The following is a 21,709-nucleotide window of genomic DNA, read 5'->3' as shown; positions in this document are numbered from 1 at the left end:
CTGCAGGGCGATTACGTCGAGAAGTAGCGCCAGTTTCATCGATTTTGGGTGAGTAGTTAATTAGAAAAAAAATTGGAGGCCTTAGAACTTTAATGCACCTCGTACACGTGCTTTCAGTGCTAAATGTTACTCTACGTTGACAGCCCTGCTTTCAGATTTGGACTTGATTGTGGTTATAACATCATGATATTTGCAAGCTGCCACTGCAGACAGTATTTTCCACTTCAGGTGTTCTTCTATAAGTGTGTTTGCTGTTCCCATTTTACTCCTGCGTTAAATCCATTTACATATCCCACTTTGGTTTTCTTTTCTTTATATTTAACTCTTGCCTCAGCTCTAATACCCTAATCTGCACTATAACATTAATAGCTTCCCATACCATCTCAGGTGAATTGAGTTACTGCCACATACTATGTAGTATCTGCTCTGCCCAGAACACTGATATGAATGAACTGTATCTATCAATGTCCAAAGACAGTAACTAATAGGCCACAAGTGGAGATACAGATTCAGTTTTCATCACTGCCCAATTTCAACTATTTTCGACACTCATCTAATTTTTTTCCTCTCTGTGCCGCATAGCGAGTTCATGTAATCTCTCTCTCCTGTTTTAGCTGTGCTAGAATATGGAAATTCCTACATGGTTGTCCATGGTTATTTGCATTAAATGGTCTCTTCATAATATTGTATTGTTGACAGTAATATCTGTATACAGATTAACAATTTCGCTATGGGACAATTTTTGATAGAAAATATAAAGGTAAATTTAGATGTCATAAGTCTTTCCATTATGGCCCTTACCGAAAATCCTTTAGTAAACACTTTTATGTCTTCTTTGTTATGTGTTTCCTATAAATAAGAAATAAACAAGTGTAACCTGTACTCATGATACGAGGCCCATGCCAATTTCTGGCTCATGGCTAAAATATATTTCTACATATACATATCCAAAATCAGTGAGTATTTATGTTAAGATGCTACAATTAGCACAGGGTATTTCAACTCAAAACATGGTACTTAGTTTCCAAGCTGTTTCAATACCTTTTAAATTTCTTTAGTAAACAAGTTTGCAATACTTTTTGTTATACTCTACTTTAAAATGTGGGAAGTTCTATTGGGTGACTCTTTACAACTGTTTCTATTGCCTTACATGGGAAAACAGAATCTTGCAAAATTAGACTCATTTACACATTTGCTGTTCTTGATTGTCCATAGTTAAACACTTTTTAACTGCCACTTTAACAAATTCTTGTGCTGGGATCAAATGATTCACACAACATAAACAAAAATATAAAGTATCACAATATTTATTTAGCAAAATTATCAGTTAGTTTCTGATGAAAACACTGTAAAAATTATTGCATGACTGATTTTGCAGGATCTTCTTTTAGCATATTCCTGGTGTGTAACATACTAAAGCACAACCAGTTAGTACTTCAGCTAAAGCTTCTGACATAAACAGCATCCTTAAAGGATGTATGATTTTACAACAAAATTAACCTTTCCAAGCATAGCTGCAAAATACATAAAATGCATTTCTTTTGATCCAAGTGGCACTAAAAACAAAGAGCATTTCATAAAAATGCTATTACCAAATACATTACAATCTTGTATTTCCAATATAGTGTTTAAAATACATCTTCACAAGCACAAACAGTGTCATTATCTCAGTCTGGCTCAATGTTAACTGTAAACATATTTAGTTATATTATTGTAAATACCAACTATGGCAAAAATAGAATCACAAAGTCAGTCCACAATTTTCTGAGTGTTTAAACTAATTCTGAAAAGACACCAGAAAAGGCACAGTACACAATACATGATTTAAGGTAGCAAACATATTGCACATGAGATACCATCCAAACTAGTGTTTTACACTATGTTAAACAAAATGTATATTTTTTACGAAATCAAAATGAAAATTAATTATATTGCAGCAACTATGAAGCTACAAGTAACAGAGTTCACAATTAAAATTGTTTCAAAACACTACTTAAATGAGCGTACAGTAGTTACACTGTTTCATATAATATGCTGTCTGTCCACAAGCAATATGGCAAAACTTAAAAAGCCAAAATCAAATTGTATATTCTCTCTCTTGCCAGCCACTTTAATTATGCATGCAAGAACATCTGCTACATAAACTGAAATGACTACAACAAAGGGCAGGGCAGTATCCCAAAGAGAAATGCTTAATCTGTTGCATAACTATCTATTTTACTCTCAATATCATGTCATATTGTTCCATCTTATGACAGTATATTCTCTGACTGGGTGAACTGGTAACAGTAACACAAACCTGCTTTGGGAGATCTTTAAGTAGGCTTCATTTGTCTGGAAATATATGTGAAAATTCACTACTGACCAAGATGTGAATGGGAAAACTTTATGTTATCATAAACAGAACAAATATCATAATGCCCCAGTATACACAGAGACAAACGCTCAGGTTAGAGCATATGATCATCAAGGAAGAGCTTCCAGATATTTATCTTAATGGGAATGGATCAAGACTCCCGGTGACAGAGCAAATTGCAACAGACTGAGGATTCATATACCACAGGAACATTTGTTTGGTGTTATTTGGAGGAATAAAGTGAGTTCAAATAGCAGATCAGCCATTAATAATACAATAACATTCTCGGTGTTACTTTTCCCATCACCTTTATCTGTCTCAAGATCTGGAGCACCGCACTGCACCTAATTTGCAGACCACTCTTTTCTTGTCTGCTATGGACTTCATTAGCCTTCACATTAGAGGAGAAATGATGAATGGCCAAGCAAAAAAGCAAGTAATTTCTCCCTAAATACCTAACCACCTTCTAGCTGTCAGGTACAGCTGGTGTCATCAATTTCAGAATTAGCTGCCAAAAGTCGACTGAGACGTTTGCCTATCTGCCGTGGATATGTTCCATTGCGTACTCTTGCTTCCGTGCTGCTGTGTGTAACCGCACCATAATCTAACTGAAAGTTGCACAGTGCATGCATTGGTCGTAATAATATATCTGTCACATCTGCACGGTCCTCTAAGTGTGACAGTGCTTGGGCAGCAGCTTCGAGTGTAGACAGACATCCATCTGTTGGTTGGCTCCTGATTACATACTCACTAATTAATCCATGAACCAATTTCACCTGTTAAACAAACAGAGACGAATAAAATACTGTCAAGCATTCTGCACTTAAATAACATGTGGTGAACATGCCATAAAAAGCAAGTTTTATGCAAACTACATTCATAATACTGCTTCCTTTTCCTCTATTTTTTCTTACAGAGAGCAGGTCAGAAGAATCGCATGGTTTAAGTGCTCCTCTGTAAACATAAGTTTTCTATACTCCAACATTCAACGCACTTGAATAATTTTTCCCCCGTCTCAACCAATATATTCTCCTTTTTTTTATATATATCTCACACACAACATTTATTTTCACAAATCACAACACTGTAAGAAATAAATACTGTGATTCAGAGAGTACAGAACTCCTTTATTTGATTCCAGTCAAGCATCACAAACAGTCAATTTCATTCAGTCCATAATGGTCACCTTCAGATCTGAATGAAACAGAAGAAGCCTTATAGTATCCTGACAAAGTCAGAGAGGCATTATCATAAGACGTAAACGAAGTAAGCTTGGCATCATCAAATATGTGTAATAATACAGAGCAGGCCAAGTCAGACCACAGTGCCAGCAAACTCAATGTGAATGGTGTTGCTGTGGACACTGACAATGTGAATTTTTTTCCCCCACTGACAGGAATTAAAAAAAAGAAATTCACTTTTATTTATATTCACTGCTTTGTAATGTAAGCCTTGTATTTGTAAGGCACGGTCACAGTTTGTATTATCTTCTTTCCAATTTCTGTCCGAGGTATCATTAGTGGTAGATTCATAATGTAATATGATATATGCATAAGGTCAAATCAATATTTACAATAAAATAATATGGTTATTAATGTAGTTGCAGCAGACAAAAACTGCAGAGAAAGAAGCCCAACTCCAACAATTAAAACGAGAAAAATCCTAATGTAGCAACATATTCAGAAAAAGATTTTGGCCTCGTAGTTTATAAATGCCAATCAAATAGCATTTGGCACAAGAGTTGCATCTCTGAGATTATCAAGTAGAACTCTGCTCAGATAAGCTATGCTCTTTATCTGATGAAAGCCAACATCTTCAAATAGGCCCAAAATATCTCACACTACAATGCACGACAAAAATTAACAAAGAGGTAAGCAACATTAACAATTTGGATTTCTAAATTGTTCTGATGCCTAGGTTATTTACACACAGAGAGAATGTATTTAACCCATTAAACATTACAGGTGCACTCTGTTAAGCAAATGCATCTGAGTGTAAATCACTGTTCCCTTTTCAGTAATATACAATATTATGGTGTCCTATACTTCATTATTAAGTCTTCATGCAAATATGAACTAATTACATAAAGTGTCTCATAAGCTCCCATCTTATGACCCTTGCGTACAGTAATGACATTTCAACCTTAACATTTCTATACGCCACATTTGTTTTGTTTCTACATGATACTAACATTGTGGTAAATGGAATATCAAATGTATTTCTAGAAAAAAGCTGTTAATGAAATTTTCATGGGTGTTAATGGTTCCCAATGCAGTGCCAGTACAATGAAAACATTCATTATACAGGACAATTCAAAAAGTTGCATAAAATTAAGGAACTGATAATGAGTTGTCGCGTCATGGTTCCAACCAGAAAAGCAAATGGCTCTTAAGACAAATCGAGCAAAACGACTTCATAAGGCGGGCATCACCAGACACCTCAATAACTACCTGTCCTGGCACAAGAACATGCATTTTGTAGGCTGACATTGCCAAAATAGCTGTCTGGGACTTCTTAAAGAAGATGTTATGACACATTATGGCACCAACAAGGCTCCTTGAGGCATTGACACGATGGAAAATCTGGGACAAAATATGTCATCACTGCCCAACAGTTACACTCAGCATCTCCAACCTGTTATAACTTAAGAAGCCTAGAGTGCTGTTGTTCCACGAACACTAGCTAGCCAGGATTGCATATAATATATACTGCCTAATTCAGACAGGCAATATGCAGTGTCTTCACTAGCAGCACGCTACAGCCAGTGCCGAGTCTGGATGCTGCTGACATGGGACTTGTCTGCAGATAGGTCACCCGCTGTGTGATTCTCACCTGCTACTGGTCATCTTCCTGATGGTCTGTAGTTCAAGCCTGGGTTATATAGCTGCCTAGCTGTCACCAACTGAGCATGCAAACACAGTTGCAGTTCATCACCATGTAAGAGCACACACATCTGGCATCTTCCATGTCAGGGGTCACGATTTGACTTCACTGCCCGTGTTTTTCTCACCGATAGATGTAAACTGGCCAGCTGCCGTGACTGCCTTTGCTGTCCACTGCCAACAGTCACCCACCATCCTGCATCAGCAACTCTGCTACTGTGCTGACCACACCATTCTATCAGCCACCACCACTGCCTGACTGAACACACCATCATCTGCCCATAAGACAGGCTTGCTGCTGACACCAGTATGATTCGTCGGCTGAGGCCAGCCTCTGTCATGGAGGGTGTTGGCCACCTCTCCAGCACTGTCTCCACCATTGTACTTGTTATGAAATAAAGAGATTATTTAACAAGTAAGCTGCAGCCATAACATAATTACAATACCTTCTGGAACATCACTGCAACCATATCATGGATGATAAATTGCAGATATCCACATATCATAGCTAACCTCACTATCTGCAATAATGGTCACTCATCATGGTCACTATAGAGGAATTGAAATAAACAACTTTGGGATGGAACCTTATGGTCTTAGACATTAGTCTGAGCCAGTGAAAGCTGTCAGTGACAGTCAATGCCTATGCACCATAAGGTCATCAACTGTCAGAGGATGTATCACTCATAATGTGTTGTCGGATGTCTATGCAACTATATTGAGGACCTGCACATTTCTCAGACATTGGATCAGCTCGGGAGGCACAGTTGCATGGCCACTTCGCTCCCCTGACCTGTCACAGCTTAATCTTTCCTTTTTTTGTTTGCCATATGAGAAGGCTTGGATATGTTACACCAGTTCCAGATAAAGCAATACTTATTGCCAGGAACTTACAGCCTCTGGTGCAGTTAAGGCAATGCCTGGTGTACTTGGACGGGTGCACCAGAATTTTCTATGCACAAATGTTTCGTGTATATTTAATGTGGTGGTCACCATTTTGAACACCAACCCAAGTAGTTTAGAGCCAAAGAACAGAACATTGTGCATGCCCAATTTCAGAAGTGCCAGTGTTCACAACTCTAGTGGTCTGTGGAGCTTCAGCTTGGTGTTTACCATCATCAAATAGAATCATTAGAATAGTTAGGATACAGTATATGTCTAGATTCATTGCAATTTAACTCATATTATGATTTCTTTTGAAAATCATTATTCGAGCACATAGAAACGGTTGAAGTATAAGAACTCCACGTTGGTATATTTACTATGATTACAAGTGTTTCACATTTGTATCAATGGCTGAGTGGATAGGCTGACAGTTTCCAAACATAAAGGATAAGCATTTTAACCTAACTGGAGTCAATTTTCATGTTTTGTTTTTACTTGTGCAGATAATATTTTAAACCTTAATTCACCACAAACTGTGCAGTTGTAAGCTTTTCTAGGTTCCACATTCTTTCAAAAGATTCCATTTTATAACAGTCTAATCTTGAAACAGACACAAATGTTCATAGTAAAAATATTGAAAATGGATCTATTTATGTGTAAATACTTCGACCGTCACCCAGTATCTCTATTGTTTTCAGCTAAGAGAAACACATCAGCTGATTGGCATACATCAGAAGCCTGCTTAAAAATGGCTGATGTGAATGTTCGCAAGCGAATAGTTGCTCTCTTTGAAAATGGAGTTAGCGCATCTGAGGCCCGACGTTGTTATGGCATTGATGCTTCTACTGCAAGGATGTAGATTAGATGATTTATAGGTAATGGTGAGGTAGTGAAATGTCCAACACCTAGAAGACCCCAAGTCTCTATACAAAGTTAAAATGAATAATTGGTCAGGGCAGCCCCAGAATGCTCCTTGTCACACATCCAGTAAGAACTTCAGATTTCCCAGGCTCGTCGACAAATGCTCTCAGAAGATTAAAGAGCCATGGAATCAGGTCCCGTCATACTCCTATCGAAGAACCATTGTCTAACAAACAAGCTGTGGACACAATGACACCTGAGTTCGTGGGAAGATGTCGAGTGGAGGGAAGTCATCTATTCCGACTAGTGCACAATTGAATCTACAAGCAGAGGTCCTGCTCTTGTTTACTGCACAGATGGGCAATAATACAACATGCATTTCGTGGCCACACATGCTACAAGTGGACGCGTAAGTGTGAAATGTTGGATGTCTCACATCGGTACAGGAACTTTAGAATGTATCCAAGGCAAGGATGATTATTTTTATTGTTGTGGGACATCAGATAAATATTACCTTCCATGGAAGATTACTTCTAGACATCAAATTCAAAAACCATAATTAATTATTTATTGAAGAGAATAGAGAAAAAAGTGAAAAACAGAATATACAATTTAATACAAAAGTAAATAAAGCATGAAACATTTGTGAAAAGATAAAAAAAACAAAGGCTGTGGTGAGACTCAATCCAACACATATTGCAGCTACCACCACAGTAAGTGGACACACTACCTTCTTTTTAGCGTAACGGTCGAATAGGCCTACTGTAATTGAAGAACGAATATTAAACTGCAAACAACAGAGACTGGAAGGCACACCAGTTCGCTCATGTAGACCACGTATAAGGACTTAGAAAAATACGCCACTCAACAAATATGTTTCTCTTAGCTGAAAACGATAGAGAGACCAGGTGGCGGTCGAAGTAATGACAAATAAATATATCGATTTTCAATACTTTTTACTATGACCATTTGTCTGTTTATTTAAAGGTTAGACTACTGTAAAATGGAATCTTTTGACACAATGTGGAACCTAGAAAAGTCTACAACTGCACAATTTGTAGCAAATTAAGGTTTAAAATATTACCTGCTCAAGTCTAAATTTAAAAAAATGACAACTGACTCCAGCTAGATTCGAACACTCGTCCTTTACATTTGCAAATCATCAGCCTATCCACTAGGCCATTGAAACAGATGTGAAACACTCATCGTCGTAGAAATTCTACCGACGTGGAGTTCTTCCGTTTCAACCATTTCTATGTGCTCAAATATCATTTTAAAAAGAAATAATACGATGAGTTAAACTGCAATGAATCTCAACATCTACTGTGTTGTTGTTGTTGTTGTGATCTTCAGTCCTGAGACTGGTTTGATGCAGCTCTCCATGCTACTCTATCCTGTGCAAGCTTCTTCATCTCCCAGTACCTACTGCAACCTACATCCTTCTGAATCTGCTTAGTGTATTCATCTCTTGGTCTCAGCCCTACGATTTTTACCCTCCACGCTGCCCTCCAATACTAAATTGGAGATTCCTTGATGCCTCAGAACATGTCCTACCAGCCGATCCCTTCTTCTGGTCAAGTTGTGCCACAAACTTCTCTTCTCCCCAATCCTATTCAATACTTCCTCATTAGTTATGTGATCTACCCATCTAATCTTCAGCATTCTTCTGTAGCACCACATTTCGAAAGCTTCTATTCTCTTCTTGTCCAAACTATTTACCGTCCATGTTTCACTTCCATACATGGCTACACTCCATACAAATACTTTCGGAAATGACTTCTTGACACTTAAATCTATACTCGATGTTAACAAATTTCTCTTCTTCAGAAACACTTTCCTTACCATTGCCAGTCTACATTTTATATCCTCTCTACTTTAACCATCATCAGTTATTTTGCTCCCCTAATAGCAAAACTCCTTTACTACTTTAAGTGTCTCATTTCCTAATCTAATACCCACAACATCACCCGACTTAATTCGACTACATTCCATTATCCTTGTTTTGCTTTTGTTGATGTTCATCTTATATCCTCCCTTCAAGACACCATCCATTCCGTTCAACTGCTCTTCCAAGTCCTTTGCTGTCTCTGACAGAATTACAATGTCATTGGCGAACCTCAAAGTTTTTATTTCTTCTCCATGGATTTTAATACCTACTCCGAATTTTTCTTTTGTTTCCTTTACTGCTTGCTCAATATAGAGACTGAATAACATCGGGGAGAGGCTACAACCCTGTCTTACTCCCTTCCGAACCACTGCTTCCCTTTCATGTCCCTCAACTCTTATAACTGCCATTTGGTTTCTGTACAAATTGTAAATAGCCTTTCGCTCCCTGTATTTTACCCCTGCCACCTTTAGAATTTGAAAGAGAATATTCCAGTCAACATTGTCAAAAGCTTTCTCTAAGTCTACAAATGCTAGAAACGTAGGTTTGCCTTTCCTTAATCTTTCTTCTAAGATAAGTCGTGAAGTCAGTATTGCCTCACGTGTTCCAGTATTTCTACGGAATCCAAACTGATCTTCCCCGAGGTCGGCTTCTACTAGTTTTTCCATTCGTCTGTAAAGAATACTTGTTAGTATTTTGCAGCTGTGGCTTATTAAACTGATTGTTCGGTAATTTTCACATCTGTCAACACCTGCTTTCTTTGGGATTGGAATTATTATGTTGTTCTTGAAGTCTGAGGGTATTTCGCCTGTTTCATGCATTTTGCTCACCAGACGGTAGAGTTTTGTCAGGACTGGCTCTCCCAAGGCCGTCAGTAGTTCCAATGGAATGTTGTCTACTCCGGGGGCCTTGTTTCGGCTCAGGCCTCTCAGTGCTCTGTCAAACTCTTCACGCAGTATCGTATCTCCCATTTCATCTTCGTCCACATCCTCTTTCATTTCCATAATATTGTCCTCAAGTACATCGCCCTTATATAGACCCTCTATATACTCCTTCCAGCTTTCTGCTTTCCCTTCTTTGCTTAGAACTGGGTTTCCATCTGAGCTCTTGATGTTCATACAAGTGGTTCTCTTATCTCCAAAGGTCTCTTTAATTTTCCTGTAGGCGGTATCTATTTTACCCCTAGTGAGATAAGCCTCTACATCCTTACATTTGTCCTCTAGCCATCCCTGATTAGCCATTTTGCACTTCCTGTTGATCTCATTTTTGAGACGTTTGTATTCCTTTTTGCCTGCTTCATTTACTGCATTTTTATATTTTCTCCTTTCATTAATTAAAATCAATATTTCTTCTGTTACCCAAGGATTTCTACTAGCCCTCGTCTTTTTACCTACTTGATCCTCTGCTGCCTTCACTACTTCATCCCTCAAAGCTACCCATTCTTCTTCTACTGTATTTCTTTCCCCCATTCCTGTCAATTATTCCCTTATGCTCTCCCTGAAACTCTGTATCCAGGTCCCATCTCCTTAAAATTCCCACCTTTTTGCAGTTTCTTCAGTTTTAATCTACAAGTCATAACCAACAGATTGTGGTCAGAGTCCACATCTGCCCCTGGAAATGTCTTACAATTTAAAACCTGGTTCCTAAATCTCTGTCTTACATTATATAATCTATCTGATACCTTTTAGTATCTCCAGGGTTCTTCCATGTATACAACCTTCTACCATGATTCTTAAACCAAGTGTTAGCTATGATTAAGTTGTGCTCTGTGCAAAATTCTACCAGGCGGCTTCCTCTTTCATTTCTTACCCCCAATCCATATTCACCTACTACGTTTCCTTCTCTCCCTTTTCCTACACTCGAATTCCAGTCACCCATGACTATTAAATTTTCGTCTCCCTTCACTATCTGAATAATTTCTTTTATTTCATCATACATTTCTTCAATTTCTTCGTCGTCTGCAGAGCTAGTTGGCATATAAACTTGTACTACTGTAGTAGGTGTGGGCTTCGTATCTATCTTGGCCACAATAATGCGTTCACTATGCTGTTTGTAGTAGCTTACCCGCATTCCTATTTTCCTATTCATTATTAAACCTACTCCTGCATTACCTTTATTCGACTTTGTGTTTATAACCCTGTAGTCACCTGACCAGAAGTCTTGTTCCTCCTGCCACCGAACTTCACTAATTCCCACTATATCTAATTTTAACCTATCCATTTCCCTTTTTAAATTTTCTAACCTACCTGCCCAATTAAGGGATCTGACATTCCACACTCCGATCCGTAGAACGCCAGTTTTCTTTCTCCTGATAACGACATCCTCTTGAGTAGTCCCCGCCCAGAGATCCGAATGGGGGACTATTTTACCTCCGGAATATTTTACCCAAGAGGACGCCATCATCATTTAATCATACAGTAAAGCTGCATGCCCTCAGGAAAAATTACGGCCGTAGTTTCCCCTTGCTTTCAGCCGTTCGCAGTACCAGCACAGCAAGGCCGTTTTGGTTATTGTTACAAGGCCAGATCAGTCAATCATCCAGACTGTTGCCCTTGCAACTACTGAAAAGGCTGCTGCCCCTCTTCAGGAACCACACGCTTGTCTGGCCTCTCAACAGATACCCCTCCGTTGTGGTTGTACCTACGGTACGGCTATCTGTATCGCTGAGACACACAAGCCTCCCCACCAACGGCAAAGTCCATGGTTCATGGGAACTATTATACTGCTATTACTAACTATTATACTGCTTCTGACGATGTACATGCCTAGCTGGCGCTCCACAGACTGCTACAGTTGTGAGCACTGGCAGTTCTGAGCTTGGGCACGTGTAATGTTCTCTTGTTGGACTCTAAATGATTCGCGCCAAGCAATCTTTCTGCCTCTCATTGTACAACTTGGTGAGTAAACAGTACCTTAACTCTGTTGAACTTGAGGCATACGAAAACTGATTGGCCTTGTTGGTTCTGACATTCCAAAGCTTGCTCTGGTTCAGGATTACTTCCAAGACCAACCTATTCCAAAGTGGATCTATTTTGATTCTTCTATCAGCTCCTTCAATTTGTGCACAACCTTTTGAATCACCCTCTGTGCTACTGGGAACCAGCAAGAGGTTTCCGCACATTTGTAAAACATTTTGCGACCAAAACAATTATAAATTCAGTTGGGGGAGCAAAAACAGAAATGTTGAATCACAAAAGCATATCTCTGTCTTCAAAGCAAATGTTGTCAGTCATAGGCAACAAAAATAAAAAAAAAAAAGCCAGCATAATTTTCTTACTTTAGTTTAGCTACTAATAAACCACAATTTAAGACGAAGAAGGATGGAAAAAGTTGCAGTCATAACAAGTAAAAACTCTCTTAATAACCTATTCACAGCAGGAAATGATTTACATAACTTTTGCTGCATTGTAGACTGTGTTGAGCTGGAAAATGATCTACCAACACTTCAGCCACTATTGCATGTGGCCGTCACTGGCTATGTAGTACTATTGAATCAACTCAACTTTAACCACAATAGATCAACTACATTACTGAACCTTAATCCCTGAATAGGAGCATGAATCAAATTTGTCATCATGTATGGAATGGAGAAGAAGGAAACTGTTGTGCTTCATTATTCATAACTAAAGGTAGAACTTTTGGGCCCATGTGGATGAATCATAAAAGAGCCAATTTTCTGATGTGGTGCTGTTCCTGCAGTGTTGGTCACTACAAGGATGGAACAGTACGTTGTGTATCTTCTGCAGAAGTGTTTTTGGCTGCACATAATGTGCCTTGCAAGTGCACTATGTTTGTACGCTAACTATTGCTGAAAGCCAAGTCATTATTGCAGTCCATATTGGTGGGCTGCTTGATCACTATGATAGGCTCTTGTATCTTCCTTTTGAAAGTGAGTGGCTGCCTAGCTAGAAAGTTTGTTTCCTCAAATCTTTAATTCAACACATTCATTTTGGTGTTCTGCCACTGAAGATTTATGATATCGTTGTCCTACCCATATGTGTGACTCTCGTGCTCTTTTGTATCCTGATAGCTCATCCAATCTTTCTGATGTATGTTACTTTGCACTGACAGTTACCCCACTAAATTCCAAGGTGTGTAATGCATTGACAGCTTCTTTGGAGGTCCTCAGCAAGTATGTAATTTTGTTGTTGCTCTGATACATCAGTTTAATGCATACTTGGTGAAGAATTTTCTCCATATTGCCGAGGAGTGGTTAATACTACATAGTTCCAACTCTTTGTGGACATGATTTTGTTAGTGGGTTCCTGCTGGATCCATCAGCTCTGAAGGTGTTACACAGATTCACCAGTTCCAATTGTCAGCCAAATAAGTTTTAAATCAAAAGTAAAGTCCTTAAGCCTCACCTATTATAATTTTAAATGCTGTCCTTCATTCTCAATTCAGGCAAATTTAAAAAAAAGTGTGTGGACAGTTAAAAAGGACACACAGATTTCAGAGTCAAATATCTAAAACCTATTTTATCTGCCAATTCCTCCAACCTACTAATTGTCAGATGTAGCTGGCACCAGCTACTTGCAATGACAGAAGATGAGCTAAAAACTGAGATGTCAACCACGAATAGGGAGCATGCACATTGTCACTAACAGTGAATGTAATACTGTAATAGCAATTGCATATGCTGCCACAAAGTTGAAACAGTGCCTTAAGGGATATCACACCCTTGTTAGAAATTACGGCCCAAGATACTGTCAAATCTTTATTGAAAATAATGTGGGAAAAGGGAGGGACCTTAGGAATAAAGGTTCAGATTTCCCAGAAACCCCGTCCATGGAGCTATCTGAGAATGGTATGCCTCAGAGTAATATCAAAGGCTTCTCAAGATGAAAAAAATACCTGTAGGTGCAGGAGAGACTGTTTAATAACTGCCCCCAGGAGGGTCAGACTGTCAATGCAAGTTCAATGTCCCCTGCTTCCAAACTGAAAGCAAACAAGGATCTGTCTGGATCCTAAAATAAAGACAGAGCGGCAGCTGACCATCCACTTCAAGGTCTTTCCCACACAGTAAGTGTGGTCAACGTAATGAAAGCTTTGCCATGTATGTTCTTACCCAACTTTCAAGAGGCAGATTAAAATGGCTTCTACAGGAAGAAGAAAAATGTAACGATACCGAGCTGAAGTTAAAAGGGACTATAATTTTTTTGCTGCTACCTGTGAGGTGCCGTAACATGGCATAATGGGGCCTTTTGTAATCAGTGTCTTGCATCTAGGATTAATGCTACAACTTAAGACACCGAGTGGTAGATAGGTGTATAAATAGCACTCAATTTTTAGGTAAGCTTACTACTGCCATTCATCGGAGAAGTATTTACAAAATGCTGTTGTGTCCAAAATAAACCACCATCTTGATGTCGCCACCTTGAACTAGTACAGAAGTGTAATTAAACTGTCACCAATTTCATACTATTATGATAAGGGACAAGGCTACAGGTGCTCATTGTATAATTTACGTGTTGAGCAGTTGGTTGACTCACAATCAAAACAGCAAACATTGCAAAGCTTTTGGATGATGTCCTCCCTGAACTACCAGGAGAGACATATTGTGAGGGGAGGGGATAGATTGTATTGGATGGCATGGGTGAGAGGAGGAAGGAGGTGGGGGGAGGAATGTTGGGAGGAACAGGCTAATGGCTGGGAAGAAAAGGCGGCAAGTGTACAGCAAAGAAACACGGCCCTGGTGAGTTTGGTCTGGTACAGGAAGGGAGAGTTGTGTGTGGCACACAATGTCAAGGAGGTGTGCAGTGGGAAAAGGAGGTGAGAGGAGAATATGAGAGCGGAATTAGTAAAGTGGGGGAGGGGGGGGGGGAGGGGTGGAAGCATGTGTAAGATGGAGGCTAGCAAATATTGATGTTAAGGGTACAGTGGGTCGCGGAATGTGTTGCAAGGGTATTTCCCACTTATGTAGTTGAGTGAAACTAGTAGAATTCAGATGGCACAGGTTGTGAAGCAGCCCTTTAACTGCTCTGGACGTGTTAAAGCGCGCCTTCGTACCTGTCCCTGTGTGCTCTGAACGTGTTTACGCATGCCACCAGTCCTTCTACTTATGCGTAGACACATTTGGAGTACCAGGTAGGACTGCTGGCACGCGTAAACACAATCAGACCACACAGGGACAGTTACAAAGGCACGCGCGTTAGCATGTCTAGAGCAGTTAAAGGGTTAAGTCCAGCATGTTAAGCTCAACAGTGTTTACCACCACTGGGTGGCCAACACTGCTCTTGGCCACAGTTTCTTGGCAGCCATTGATTCAAGTGGACAACTGGTTGACGGTCATGTCCACAAAAAAAAGATAGGATTGGCATTTGATGGGGCTTGAACAGGTTGTGCTAGGTGGGTGCACAGGACAGGTCTTGCATCTGAATCTTCCATAGGAACATGGCCCAGGTGGCAAAAGATTGGGAGTGGGTGTGGCATAACAATGGACCAGGGTATTGTGTACCTTGAGTGGGCAGAGCTCTTCAGGAGAGGTGGGAAGGATTGTGAGTAGGATATTTCTCATTTCCAGGCATGATAGCAAGTATTCGCACCCCAGGCAAAAAATGTGGTTAAGCTGTTCCAGCCTGGGGTGATACTGAGTGATCCTTTCCAGCTGGTTCATGGGATCATTGTGACAATTTGAGGCATGTGTGGATACGACATGAGAAATCTGTTTGTGAACTATGCCTGGAGGGTAATTACTGTCTGTAAAAGCCTTAGTAAGACCTTCAGCATAGTGAACATGGGACTCATCATTGCTGACATACGATCCATGATGGCCAGGCTGAATGGGTGAATGGATGGTACGTATCAAAATGGAGGTAACATTTTAATAACCACTACTGTGTGCCACATACAAGCATCCCTACCCGCATTACACAAAGCTCGCCAAAGCCTCATTCTGCCTGCTTTCAACTCTGATACTCTCCAACCGGAACAGCCCCTCATCTCAACTGAGCTGCAGTGCCAGGGCACAGTAGCTAGTGCAGGTGTGGCAATGTATCAGCTTAAGGGAATTTCATGCAGAGAATTTGTCACTTTAATGAAAGCAGGAAGTGAAATTACGTTCATTAAAAGTTTGGATCCAGAAAGACAGACTTGTAAAGACACGAATGTAACAAATATTGTACAAATAAATAAATAAAACTGGCAATGACAGTGTGGTGTCTTCCCATCATGTCAAAGAGAGGGCAGGGGCACAGATCTAAATATGTTTGAGAACATCTGCTGTACACTGATATCATAATGTATACAAACAAAAATTATATCAGTATTGTCCTTGAAATCTCAAAAGCAAAGTAATTAAATACTGCCAATATCTGCAGATCTGCAAGAGAACATTTCCATCTTTTTACTTGTAATTACTTGGAACAGCAGATATCTGCAGCTGAGCAGATCTTTAATTATAGGATAGCTAAGAAAATGCTGTAAATAATGTTTATTTGTAGTTGCAGACTGAATAAAAATATTTGCTAGATCATAAGTGACAACTGACTGCAATGAAGCCTGGAAATACAAAAATTGTGAGTGTTCCATATGTAGGTAATATTATTCACGGGCATGTCTTTCTGAATATTCAGAAGTTAATTTTCATGTACAGTCACTTGGAGGGACTATATATTTTAGTTTTAAATATGTTAAAAATACACGAATAAAAGAAAAAGAGCACAACTGATGGCACACTTCTGAGATGCAGGACAAACTGGTATTTTTTTCAGCAGTCGCTTAAACTTGGCACATAAAACATATACCCAATGGTATCAAGAATGTACCCACTTTAATAAAACATACGGTGATAAAGCTTATAACAATGAAGAATTTTAAATGCAAGGTATTTTCCAGATTTTATCTTACCTATAATGCTCAAGAACTGCTGACTGCAGAGAAATGTAACTATGATAAAAACTATGCTACAAACCCCAGTCTCATCCATTTATTTATTTATTTATTTAACTTTCTGTTACCAGTTTGAAACCTAAACCAATCTTCAGATTATAGCACAGATTTCTTACGTAACTCTATGTCTGTCTCTTGAAAAGACAATGTATATCCAAAATAACACAAGAGTATGAACTGATTCCTGTGCGTCATGTTGACTAATGGAACAGCCCGCCTGCAAGACTCTGGTATGAGTATTGGGAATCCTTGCCTAATTGACGAGTCAGTATGGGAATTGTTGGCTAAAATAAATCTATCTTCTAACCAAAGGTTGAAGAACAAGTTTAGGAAGAGTATTTGAGAGCAACACAATACTGTAGCATGAACTGCCAGAAGAGGGGAGGGGAAGAAGTCATGTGCCATAAGCTGTACAGACTGTGACGTTGCCATCTACACAGTCCATGTAGAATCAGACAGCAATTAGCTTCACACTTACAATATGTTGTAGCTTCACTGTTACAGATGTTACCCACACGAGCTTGCTTGGTAGCAATGAGGGTGATAGCTGTTATAAACGATTGTAGCCTATGAGTTCAATAAATGCGTTCAATGAAAGAGGAACTTTTATTTCAGCCAGTCACAACTATTATTCAAATATTTAACATTTTTTATTTTTATCGTAAAGCTGTTAATTAAAGTATAGGAGAGGGTGATGTATCTGAAAATGTTCTATTACAGGCGTAAAAGACTATTACGGAAATCCTTAATTTTTTTTTTTTTTTTTTTTTTTTGCCCCTCCCTGTATGAACTTTGACTTTATTTTAAATAGCTTGAGTTATGTGCAGTGGGCCGTGCAACTGTAATCAAGAACATTTCATAAAGTATTCTGCAAGCATTCAAACCACAGAGAAATCCATACATTTTTCAAGTATCAGATGAGGGTAGAGACCCTAAGCCGGTTAATAAAAGTGACTATACAGGGTGAGGCAGCTAGATCATAACACCTCTTGTATCTCCCCAACCATAATAGATACAAAGGTGTCATTTGGATAGTGAATTGCAGGAACAGGGGTTACTTGAATACATCACATTTCATGTTTGTGCTATTTTTTATTACAGAGTAGGCCATTTATGGGGTTTTTTTTTAATGAAACCCAATATTAAATTTTGGCATAACATGATGGGCTTAAAAAGATGGTTTCAAATATGTGTATATCATAATATTTAGGTTAATAGTTTTTGAGACACAAATACGTTCTCGTATCGTGTTCGTTCTTCGAAGCGGCATTGTCCAATGCGACCTTTCCTGTTGTGTAGAGTACATGGTAAACATCGCGAGTCCATCCTTACACAAACACATCCACTTACCCGACAATAGTAATACATACTGCGATATTTTGTGCAAAACTTAACTGATAATGTTGCGCAAATATTATTCAGTTATTTGACAACTGTGATACCAAAATAGTAGACAACTTACAGTATTAAAATACTACAACATGTTAATACATTTTAAGTAACAGAAATACAAACAATTATTTTGTACGTATTTGTTTTTTATTTGAAAATATTTACTATTGATCACAATATGAAGCAAATACACAGAAAGATACAAAATATATACTGTGCACAATACAAAACTTTACTGAAACCTGCTCAAAATGCTTCCCCTCTGCTGCAATGCACACTTGTAGTCGCCATTCGAATGATTTGTGAACGCCTGCGAGGGTGTCACGTGAGATATCAGAGCATGCTTTGATGATATGTTGCTTCGTATTGTCTGGCGTAGTTGGTATTGGAGTATACACTTTATGTTTGATTGCTCCCCACAGAAAAAAAAAAAAAAATCAAGAAGAGTCAAATCAGGAGACCGGGCTTCTGACAGGTTGGTGTTAGTGGGAATAACTCTGGAGATGGGAACTTGCCCTTCAGTATATCCTCTCTTCTCGTTATCCGCCAGGCCTCAACCTCCACTAATTTCAAGTTGCCGCCACTCATACCTCACCTGTCTTTCAACAACATCTTTGCCTCTTTACTTCCACCTCGACTGACATCTCTGCCCAAACTCTTTGCCTTTACAAATGTCTGCTTGTGTCTGTGTATGTGCGGATGTGTGTGTGTGTGTGTGTGTGTGTGTGTGTGTGTGTGTATACCTGTCCTTTTTTCCCCCTAAGGTAAGTCTTTCCGCTCCCGGGACTGGAATGACTCCTTACCCTCTCCCTTAAATCCCACATCCTTTCGTCTTTCCCTCTCCTTCCCTCTTTCCTGATGAAGCAACGGTTTGTTGCGAAAGCCTGAATTTTGTGTGTATGTTTGTGTGTCTATCGACCTGCCAGCGCTTTTGTTTGGTAAGTCTCATCATCTTTGTTTTTTTCCATTTCCCGCAATGTTAAACTACACTCCTGGAAATGGAAAAAAGAACACATTGACACCGGTGTGTCAGACCCACCATACTTGCTCCGGACACTGCGAGAGGGCTGTACAAGCAATGATCACACGCACAGCACAGCGGACACACCAGGAACCGCGGTGTTGGCCGTCGAATGGCGCTAGCTGCGCAGCATTTGTGCACCGCCGCCGTCAGTGTCAGCCAGTTTGCCGTGGCATACGGAGCTCCATCGCAGTCTTTAACACTGGTAGCATGCCGCAACAGTGTGGACGTGAACCGTATGTGCAGTTGACGGACTTTGAGCGAGGGCATATAGTGGGCATGCGGGAGGCCGGGTGGACGTACCGCCGAATTGCTCAACACGTGGGGCGTGAGGTCTCCACAGTACATCGATGTTGTCGCCAGTGGTCGGCGGAAGGTGCACGTGCCCGTCGACCTGGGACCGGACCGCAGCGACGCACGGATGCACACCAAGACCGTAGGATCCTACGCAGTGCCGTAGGGGACCGCACCGCCACTTCCCAGCAAATTAGGGACACTGTTGCTCCTGGGGTATCGGCGAGGACCATTCGCAACCGTCTCCACGAAGCTGGGCTACGGTCCCGCACACCGTTAGGCCGTCTTCCGCTCACGCCCCAACATCGTGCAGCCCGCCTCCAGTGGTGTCGCGACAGGCGTGAATGGAGGGACGAATGGAGACGTGTCGTCTTCAGCGATGAGAGTCGCCTCTGCCTTGGTGCCAATGATGGTCGTATGCGTGTTTGGCACCGTGCAGGTGAGCGCCACAATCAGGACTGCATACGACCGAGGCACACAGGGCCAACACCCGGCATCATGGTGTGGGGAGCGATCTCCTACACTGGCCGTACACCACTGGTGATCGTCGAGGGGACACTGAATAGTGCACGGTACATCCAAACCGTCATCGAACCCATCGTTCTACCATTCCTAGACCGGCAAGGGAACTTGCTGTTCCAACAGGACAATGCACGTCCGCATGTATCCCGTGCCACCCAACATGCTCTAGAAGGTGTAAGTCAACTACCCTGGCCAGCAAGATCTCCGGATCTGTCCCCCATTGAGCATGTTTGGGACTGGATGAAGCGTCGTCTCACGCGGTCTGCACGTCCAGCACGAACGCTGGTCCAACTGAGGCGCCAGGTGGAAATGGCATGGCAAGCCGTTCCACAGGACTACATCCAGCATCTCTACGATCGTCTCCATGGGAGAATAGCAGCCTGCATTGCTGCGAAAGGTGGATATACACTGTACTAGTGCCGACATTGTGCATGCTCTGTTGCCTGTGTCTATGTGTCTGTGGTTCTGTCACTGTGAACATGTGATGTATCGGACCCCAGGAATGTGTCAATAAAGTTTCCCCTTCCTGGGACAATGAATTCACGGTGTTCTTATTTCAATTTCCAGGAGTGTATTAATTATAAAATTTAAATATACTTAAACAGGTCATATAGTATAACGTAACTGTCAATCTCTATATATAAAAATGAATGTATGTATGTCTGCCCTCTGTGCGTTCCCAAACCATTCAACCTGATTGCGATGAAATTTTGGTGATTTGTTCTCCGTACGACCAGGAAGGTTCCTAGATGAAAACAAAGAAAAAGAAATGACACACATTCTTGAGGAGATATGACGTCAAACAATGAGATGCCACCGTGGGAAAATACCCAGATTTATGCATCCACTATTTGAGAATGAGAGCACTTAGTGACTAGCAACAAACGTTACATACAATTTCAAACCTTTACGAAAATTTTTCTCGCTGACACCCCCCACAAAATAATGAAAGGAAAAAAGGTTGTCGCTTACTACATTTTCTCAGTACATACAGTAAATCTGCCACAGTAGGCATGACATTTTAATGTATTATTTCGTTACTATTAACTCTAATCGCAACATATTTCTCATACAGTATCCACATATATCAGTAAATGCACCGGCAAATTTATGTCTCTTTACGACATATACTTCAGGAGATATGATGTGGTAAACATCGAGATGCGTGAAAAAGTGCCGCGTCAGGCATGACTTGTTCTATTATTTTTTCACTACTAACACTATCTGCAACACGTTTCGCAAATGTGTTAAAAACAAGTATATAAAACCAGAGGCGTATTCCTAAAAAAATGTTGTGCCAAAATTTTAAATCAATCGGTCAACAACTTTCCGAGATTTCTTCTGTTGCGAAGCAAGGGCGTACAGCTAGTGTTTAATAAACATCTTAAATGCAGCAATGAAGTACGCTTATCGCAAGCAAAGGAAACAGTCTGAAATAGAAATAAAATTTTCGACGCAATGAATGGCACATTGTTTTTCGTATTTATTCGAGATGTCATACTTTTGTAAAAACATTTAAAGTCATGTGGTCCACCACTTTCACTGTAACTATCTTCTGTTTCTGTGTTTGATTAAAATAGAACAGAAATACAATTTACAACAAACTAATAGGAGATTGTTTTTGTTATTTATTCAAGCTGTGATCTTTTGTAAAAACATTTCTCGCCATGTGATCAATCGCTTTCACTTTCACTGTCTTCCGTTTGTGTGTCTGAGTCTTC

The 21,709-nt window shown here is 40.1% G+C and overlaps 1 protein-coding gene across 2 annotated transcripts in view; it reads right to left on the bottom strand.

Moving 5' to 3' along the window:
* Positions 1–1,291: 1,291 nt before the first annotated feature.
* Positions 1,292–21,709, bottom strand: part of LOC126095040 (tRNA-uridine aminocarboxypropyltransferase 2) — a 53,587-nt gene continuing 33,169 nt past the window's right edge. For both annotated transcript variants that reach the window (XM_049909711.1, XM_049909710.1), the window contains exon 4: positions 1,292–3,132. In XM_049909711.1, coding sequence (XP_049765668.1) covers positions 2,830–3,132 — 303 coding nt within the window. In that variant the 3' untranslated portion in view covers positions 1,292–2,829. The remainder of the gene's footprint in view (positions 3,133–21,709) is intronic.

Source organism: Schistocerca cancellata, chromosome 8 (genome assembly GCF_023864275.1).
Source record: "Schistocerca cancellata isolate TAMUIC-IGC-003103 chromosome 8, iqSchCanc2.1, whole genome shotgun sequence".
Classification (NCBI taxonomy): domain Eukaryota; kingdom Metazoa; phylum Arthropoda; class Insecta; order Orthoptera; family Acrididae; genus Schistocerca; species Schistocerca cancellata.
Note: the sequence above shows the minus strand (reverse complement) of the source record. Positions and strands in the feature narration are given on the sequence as shown.